The sequence below is a fragment of the Prionailurus viverrinus genome, chromosome B4 (genome assembly GCF_022837055.1).
Source record: "Prionailurus viverrinus isolate Anna chromosome B4, UM_Priviv_1.0, whole genome shotgun sequence".
Classification (NCBI taxonomy): Eukaryota; Metazoa; Chordata; class Mammalia; order Carnivora; family Felidae; genus Prionailurus; species Prionailurus viverrinus.
Window position 1 is genome coordinate 79,228,617 of NC_062567.1, and position 8,991 is coordinate 79,237,607.

The 8,991-nt window shown below is 35.8% G+C and overlaps 1 protein-coding gene across 1 annotated transcript; it reads left to right on the forward strand.

The window, feature by feature from the left end:
• Positions 1-7,067: 7,067 nt before the first annotated feature.
• Positions 7,068-7,997, forward strand: LOC125170233 (olfactory receptor 6C4-like). Its single transcript, XM_047866639.1, has one exon. The coding sequence runs from the start codon at positions 7,068-7,070 to the stop codon at positions 7,995-7,997; it is 930 nt and encodes a 309-aa protein (XP_047722595.1).
• Positions 7,998-8,991: the final 994 nt, after the last annotated feature.

Consider the following 8,991-nt stretch of genomic DNA (forward strand, 5'->3'; position numbering starts at 1 on the left):
CAACCCTTTATTAAAAGTTCAATTCCAGAGTTTTCAACAAAATAGAGTTTATTAGTATGCTCTAAATGTTGGTCTCCTGGGATCTTTAACTTCTGTCCTCAAATGATTGTGCTGAGGTCTCTTCTGAATAGAACACTTAAAATATGCTTCATTCTGCTATAAAATCATAAGGAGCACATACCCAGGCTCAAACAAGTCAGAACAAAGGAAAAAGGCTTTGAAGAAGGATGCTTCCCGTTATCACTACTTAAATATGCTTTATTTATTTATTTTTTAATTTTTTTTTAACGGTTTTTATTTATTTTGGGGACAGAGAGAGACAGAGCATGAACGGGGGAGGGGCAGAGAGAGAGGGAGACACAGAATCGGAAACAGGCTCCAGGCTCTGAGCCATCAGCCCAGAGCCTGACGCGGGGCTCGAACTCCTGGACCGCGAGATCGTGACCTGGCTGAAGTCGGATGCTTAACCGACTGCGCCACCCAGGCGCCCCAACTATGCTCAATTTAAATAAATCTTATCTCAAGGGTGTCCAGGGTGCATTTTAAATTAATGTAGAATGAAAAAGTGGCACAGTTAAGCTGATATAGAGCAGGATGAGTAGGGTTTTTCCTACTAAATTTTCATAAGTTTGTGAAATTTGTGGACAATTAGGTCAATAAGTACAGGTGGGAAAGCAAACAAGTTCAATTTTATGCCACCGTTCATCCACTTCAGACTCCTAAATTGTGATTCATCCCACGGACATGTATGGGTAATATCTCACACTTTTCCTGAAAGTCAAGTGTAAGTATATTTGCATTTTATAGCTATATCAATGTTACCTGTTTGTGCTTATGGAGCATGAAATCATATGAGTGTGGGGGTTTTTATTAAAAACTAACTTTTCCCATTCACTAGGTTGCCTTTTCATTTTGCTGATGGTTCCAATCTAGACAGTATCACGCTAAGTGAAATAAATCAGAGAGAGAAATACAAATACCATATGATTTCACTTATATGTAGGGTCTAAAAAACAAACAGAAACAGACTCATAAATAGAGAACTAGTGGTTGCCAGCAGGGAGGATTGGTAAGATGGGTGAAATGGGTGAATGGGATTAAAAGTTACAAACTTTCAGTTATAAAATAAATAAGTCATGGAGCTGAAAAGTAGAACATAGGGAATATAGTCAATAATATTGAGAAAACATTGTATGATGACAGATGGTAACTATACTCATTGTGGTGAGCACTGAGTAATGTATAGAATGGTCAATTCACTATGTTGTATATGAGACTAATATAACATTGTATGTCACCTAAAATTCAATTCTTAAAAATAATTTATAGCATTCATGCAGTACAAAGTATAAACAGACAGCTTTCCCTATGTCCCTCACTTCCTCATCTAACTTCATAAAGATAATACTGATCCTTTACTCTCCCAGATCTATGTGACTATGCATATAAAAATATACTTTTATATCATATATAAGATATAGAGATATTGAGATATATCTTTTTTTACCCAATGGGGATCACACAATACACTATAGTTCAGCAGCTTGCTTGATTCACATAGCAATATAAAAAATATATCTTTCCAAATGAGTTCACATAAATCTTTGCCATTCATTTTTATTGGCATTTTGTAGTTTGGATATCCCAAAATGTTTTCATCATTTCCCTATTGGTGGAAATTCAAATTGTTTCCAACTTTTTACATCTACAAACAATATTATAAAACTATTGAAGTGAATTTATTACAGAATTTATATGGAATGTAAATGTGAACTTTTGAATGATAACATAAAGTTGTTCATCAAAGACCGAAAATGAAGGCAAGGAAGCACAAGAGCTTGGACATTCACATCATTGGATGACATTAGCTCATTCTACACATCCTCGAGATTAGTACATTCTTGGGAACAACAGCAAAGATGGCTCTCTGGTGTTCCAGATAGGCACACAGCCCAGGGGTAGAGGGCTTAGGATTCAGGGTCTTAGGATTTCTTTATTTCAGGGAACCTAGAAGATCAGAACAAAAATAGGATGCCCAAAGACATTTGAGGCCTCTTTCTTAGAACAATCACTGACCTTATTGAAAAAGAATATTACAACAAAATATCTGGAATTCCTGGTTCTGTATTGGGGCCAAGGAAATGACTCAGCCTATCCAAGAGGCTTAGATAGACAGGATGGGGGAGTCCAGGTGCAGATGAACACTTCTCCCTAAGAGTAGAGTCAGTGTTAAAAATTTAAAGTAGTTCATGAAAGCCCCCCTGAAATCATTTGATGTCTGAGGTTTCTCTTTCCATGAGAGACAGATAAGTATCCTGAAAACAAAGCATGAGGGAGTTGTGTGCCCTAACTACGTTTATTAAAGCATTTCAAAATTCAATAACAAAGAAAAGAAATACAGATTTTTCTTATTTGGTGATGGAAGAGCACAAACTGAAAAAAATAATCTCTAAAGAATAAAAATAAAAAAATAAAAAAAAACACCTTGCCATTAGAGGCCTGGCTCTCAGCTCAAAATTCCAGCAGAACCAGGCAACACTCATGATGTGTTGTGATGTGTTCCACTCATCAGTGGAAGAGAAAAGGGAAATGGAAAAAAATCAATTTTTGTATTCAAGCAACTTTATCCTAAACTGGCTCTTGGAAGTTCCTGTTAGTTACTAGACCAAAAAGCAAAAACATATATACAATTTATGTGGTAAATTACCAAAGAGAACAAACTAAGGAGGGGAAGAGAAAAAAGAGCACTATCTTTTTTTCATTTATTTAACAAATATGTATTTTGACCATACTGTGTGTTTTTGCCACTGTTATTGGAGAATAAAAGAATACCAAAAAAGAGGAATAATATATTTATAATATGCCTAGCATAAACCAACACTACAATCATTCAATAAGTGTTGGTTCTCCTGTCCTTCCCCTGCTCTTAAGGAATTTATAGTCCATTCTTAGAAAGATGGTGTGTGTATGTGTGTGTGTGTGTGTGTGTGTGTGTGTATACACACACACAGAGATAGATATATACAGAGATAGATATATACAGATATATATGCTTAATTATATATCTGCTTAATATATATCACAAAATAGTTAATGCCTGAATAAAATGCATCATTTACATTAATTCTTATCTTAGAATCAGGCATCTCTCTGCATTTATGCTGTGTCACAGATATTCAGGTGTTCATTTTGATGTAAAAATTCCACAGAGTATAGCCACAATGGAAAACAGCATGGTGGTTCCCCAAAAAACTAAAAAGAGAATTACCATATGATCCAACAATACAGGCTGCTGGGTATATACCCAGAAGAACCGAAAGTAGGATCTCGAAGATATATTTGCACACTCATGTTTATAGCACCATTATACACAATAACCAAAATAGAAGCAACCCAAACATCCATCAGTAGATGACTGGGTAAGCAAAATATGATATGTATACATGATGCAACATTATTCAGCCTTTAAAAAGGAGAACATCCCTTGAGAAAATTACACTAAGCAAAATAAAACAGTCACAAAATGACAAATATTGTATGATTTTATTTATATGTGCTAACTAAAATAGATTCATAAAAACAGAAAGTAGAATGGTGCTTGCCAGAGGCAGGAAAGAAGGGGGAAAATGAGTTGTTAAATGGCTATAGCGTTTCAGTTTTACAAGATAAAAAGTTCTGGAGATCTGTTGCACACTGAAGTAAATATACTTAACACTATTGAACTTAAAAATGATTAAGATGGTAAATTTTATGTTCCATGTTTTTTACCACAATTTTTTTAATTCCACAAAGCATCTCACAAATGCTAATTACACTCTTCACGGGTTGTCTTACTCAGATGATAGTGCCTAGCAAATGGACTCAATTTACTGATTTTCTGTCTCTATTTGCACAAGGAGATCTGCCAGAAGTGGAGGAAGAGATAAACTCCCATTTCTATAGTGTCTTGGCTATAGAAACAGAGAAAGGCTCTAGTAGCTTGAGCCAGGTGTTTTTCAGGGTTAATGTAAGGACTATCTTCCTATTAAAAGTTTGCCTGAAAATACTAGAAATCTCCTTTAGGATTTATATGGATAAATGTACAGGAAATTAAATTTAGATCAATGGTCTACAAACAGAACTTTTTCAACTACCTTCTGAAAGAAAACTTGGGAGTGATAAAACTGTCAGTTTTTATAAAATAACATTTTTTAAGTAAGAATTAATGTAATGATGCATTCTATTCAATAATTAACCATTTTCTATTTTATGTATATGACATCTTTCTAAAAATAGACTGTAAGTTCCTTAAAAGCAGGGGAAGGGCAAGAGAACCAACACTTACTGAACCCTGACTCTTAAGAGTTACTATTTTTCAAAATTAAATTTCTTGACATTTAACCAAAAAACCTATCAAGGAGTTTGGAAATTTAAATAGGCTTTATCACAAGGAAAAAAATAAGACGCTGAGATATATTTTAACATTCAAAATTTCAGCAGAACCAGGTAAGACTCATGATGTGTCCTGATGTGTTCCACTCATCAGTGGAAGAGAGAAAGGAAATGGAAAAAAATCAATTTTTGTATTCAAGCAACTTTATCCTAAACTGGCTCTTGGAAGTTCCTGTTAGTTCCCTAACTTCCCCTAAGCTTAATTTGAGGGGAATATATCCAAAAGAAAATGTATTATAGAGACTTAAAAATATGGGACTGAAAATGAAACAGGAATCCAGGCCTAACGGTATGAGGCAAGTATAAGACAGAATCGTTTCACACATTTTAAAACTAAAGCCAGCAACAACTTCTGAAAAATGTGTTTAGAGGAATGTAAAGCCAGAGTAAGAAAACATCATTAGAATCTTGATATAGGATGAAAAATTAGGAAGAAGCCATTAGTTAAAGGCAGAAATTAAGAAAATATTAGAAGGAAAAAAATCAAAGACAATATTGAGACAAAATATAAAAATACAAAATTTTTTTAAGAATATGAAATCTCTGCTTAATAAATATGTTAAAAAACAAAGAAGCATGTCTGGTGCATGTGTATTATAAAATAGAAGAATTTGCAGCTATGTGTGCTTGGCCAAACCACTAAAATTTTACCAGCCTCAGTTTATCATCATCACCACTATTATCCTCACAATATCATTAATGCACATTATCTCATCTGTAAGATTCAGATAATAGTTCAAATCATTCTGTTCCTGAATGAGGATGGGAAAGCAGCACAACCTGGTAGTTGAGTGTGCAGACTAAGGATCAGGCAGTACCGGGACATAATTCTGGCCCCACAAGACACTAGTGGGATTTGGAACAATTTATCAACTGCTCCAAAGCTCCCTTTCCTCATCTGCAAAATGGAGATAGTCTATCTCAAAGAGTTATTATGGGAATCAAATAAAATAATGACAAGGATTGGCAACTCAAGTGATGGCAGTTATTATCATAGTTATAACCAAGTAAATGTACATAAAATGCTTTTTAATGGAGAAGATGGTAAAATAAATATGTTTGTTACTTGTTTGTATTTTCTTTTTTTTTTTTTAATTTTTTTTTCAACCTTTATTTATTTTTGGGACAGAGAGAGACAGAGCATGAACGGGCGAGGGGCAGAGAGAGAGGGAGACACAGAATCGGAAACAGGCTCCAGGCTCCGAGCCATCAGCCCAGAGCCCGACGCGGGGCTCGAACTCCCGGACCGCGAGATCGTGACCTGGCTGAAGTCGGACGCTTAACCAACTGCGCCACCCAGGCGCCCCACTTGTTTGTATTTTCAAGAGTTAGAAAGAGACTGGCCTCTGACACAAGAAGAGTCATCTACTCTTTTGAAAAGAGGTATGAGAAGATGAGTACAGGGACAGAAATGTCTTGATAAAAGAAAGGTAGATGTGGAGGATCATGCCAGAGGAAATTTTACTTATTAATAAACTGTAAGTATGTTACCTGCTGAAAAAGGCTCTGAGAATTTGAGAACTATAGAGAAGGTTAAATAAAATTTAGTCTGAATTTTAAATTTAAGTTAAATTTTATCATAATAGCTATGTAACTATTCAGAACAATGTTCTTCACCTATAAACTAAAATACTCAACTAAACTACTCAAATAAACTAAAAAATACTCAACCTCTTGAAGTATGATATAACTAGTCGCAAGCAACTTCTGCATGTTGCTGTCCAATTCTCCCAACAGCCTTGTTGAATAAACTGTCTTTTTTCCATTGGATATTCTATCCTGCTTTGTTAAAGATTAGTTGACCATATAGTTGTGGGTCCATTTCTGGGTTTCCTATTCTGTTCCATTGACATATGTCTCTGTTTTTGTGCCAGCACCAAACTCTTAAATGAGGTTTGCAACTTTTGATTTCAGTTCTCTTTGTCTAGCCAGAGTAAAATTACATGGTTATTAGTACCAATAGATATGAAAGAAAATGATATCAGGTATCTTCTTGGATATATAGCACCTGGTCCACTGCTAAAACCATCTAAGACAGGAGTCCTGAGACCGAAAGAAAGCTGACACTGGCAACAAAGATTTACGGACCGATGATGTTAGTTACAACAGTCCACAAATTCAAAAAATTGAAGGGAAGTTGAGGGCATCTTTGGTTACTGCAATTATAATGGTAGTGCTGATTCCCTCCTAAAGCCTCCTCAACTGTGAACTAACACAGCTTTTCTTCTCACACTGAGACCAAGAGAGTGATGGAAATGAGACATCACTGCCAAGTTACCAGATGTAGTGAAAGATCAAAAGTAGACTCAATGTTCAAAGTGAAAATAAAAATAAAAAATGGAGAGAATGATAACTTGGGAGTTGGTTTAGAAGGTAGGCTAGGAAAGTGCATGAAGAGCCTAAAATGGAACCAAGGAGAAAATTTTCCTGCATGAAAATTTAAAATAATAATTCCTGTGAAGATCCAGCCTCTCTGTCCAATAGAAAATCTCTCATTTGAATCAAATTGACAAAAAATAGATATTTGAACCGACTCAACAGAAAAGACTTAGCTTCTCCTAAATGTTCCTGAGCTCCTCTTCAATTCTCATCACTGATTTATTCCTCTGTACCTTTATAGGCAGCAAAGGTTAGCAATGAAAAACCAAACCTTTCTGACAGAATTCATTCTGCTGGGACTATCAGACATCCCGGAGATCCAACTTGTAATCTTTATATTTCTCTTCCTCACCTACATATTCAGCATCATTGGAAACCTGACAATCATCACCCTTACTCTATTGGATTCCCACCTCCAGACTCCCATGTATTTCTTCCTCCGGAATTTCTCCTTCTTAGAAATTTCCTTTACAACCACTTTTACTCCCAGGCTGCTGTTCAGCATCACAACTGGAAACAAGAGCATCAGCTTTGCTGGCTGCTTCACTCAGTACTTCTTTGCCATCTTCTTCGGAGCCACAGAGTTTTACCTTCTGGCTGCCATGTCCTTTGACCGCTATGTGGCCATATGCAAACCCCTGCATTACATGACCATTATGAGCAGCACAGTCTGCATCCAGCTGGTCCTCTGCTCTTGGTTGGCTGGATTCCTAATCATCATATCCCCAATCATCCTGACCAGTCAGCTGGATTTCTGTGCCTCCAACATGCTGAATCATTATTACTGTGACTATGGACCCCTCCTAGAAATATCTTGCTCAGACACAAGATTCCTGGAGCTGGTTGACTTTATCTTAGCAGTTGTGACCTTGGTGGTCACTCTGGTGCTGGTGATTCTCTCCTACACAAACATCATCTGGACCATTCTCAAGATCCCCTCAGCTCAGCAAAGGAAAAAGGCTTTTTCCACGTGTTTTTCCCACATGATTGTCATCTCCCTCTCTTATGGCAGCTGCATCTTCATGTACATAAAACCCTCAGCTAAAGAAGGAGTTGCCTTCAATAAGGGGGTAGCTGTGCTCAATAACTCAGTTGCCCCTTTATTGAACCCATTCATTTACACCTTAAGGAACAAACAAGTAAAACAAGCCTTCAAGGATGTGGCCAGAAAGATTATGAGTATTTAATGAATGTAAAAACCTCAAACTCAAAGGAAAATCTGAACAATATGCATGAAATTTCTCCCCAGGAAAACATAGAGAAAGCTTCTCTAATCCTCTCCTTATTAAAGCAATGCTTCAAATGAATTCATTGTAAAGAGGTACCAAAGTTATATTTCAAACTTGCCAATGAGGGGAAACTCTTCCCAAAAATATTGTTCACATATTTATTTCTAGTTAATAGATTTTTTAGCTTGACAGTTTAAAATGTTGCAAAAATGTAAGATAATTCAACTCTGCACATTATTTTGAGAATATAGTTATTTAAAATAAAAATACATTATTTGTGCTAAGAAGAAATGTACTTATTATAATTATCTTAAAGCAAATTAATATATAGTTTTTTAAGTTCTGTTTTAATTTCTAATATGATTTTTAAAGATATAAATGTAACCCCTTGGTAGATAAATTTTTATAGGAAAAAGATGTCACTGGATAACATTGTTAGTCTGGGTACAAGAAGGGAATAGCTGAATAAAAATTACTAGGATGTCACAAGACTGATGATCCTGGGCTTCTGGTAAAGTTTAGCTGTATATGTGAAGCTCTTACATTAATCAAAGTCTTTCAAAAAGTTGTCCAAATTATCAGAAATACCACACTCTTTCCAGAAGAGGCTAGTAATTACATCTTTCAATAAAGTTCCATTCTTGCAATAAAGGGCATCTTTTCTCAAGTTTGAGACAATTTTCTTTCTCATCCTTATTGCTCTGACAATTCTGAAACTGTCTCCTTTAGGGTTAGGAGTTCCAGTTGTGGGGTTTCCAGTTGTAGGGTTAATATTTCTCACTCTATCTCTCTTTCCAGTCAGGAAATTAAAATGAAAACTATTACCAAAGGTATCCCTAACAGAGTGAATATCCAGTCTCCTCCTAAGGGACGACTCAGAAGAGTGGGAATCATGAACCAAGTTAGCAAGAGTCAAAACCTATAGGACTCTATGAGTGTGCCTTAGCATTAG

What these genes read in the sequence shown, in the direction of transcription:
- LOC125170233 (XM_047866639.1), top strand. Translation starts at nt 7,068, where the DNA reads ATGAAAAACCAAACCTTTCTGACAGAATTCATTCTGCTGGGACTATCA.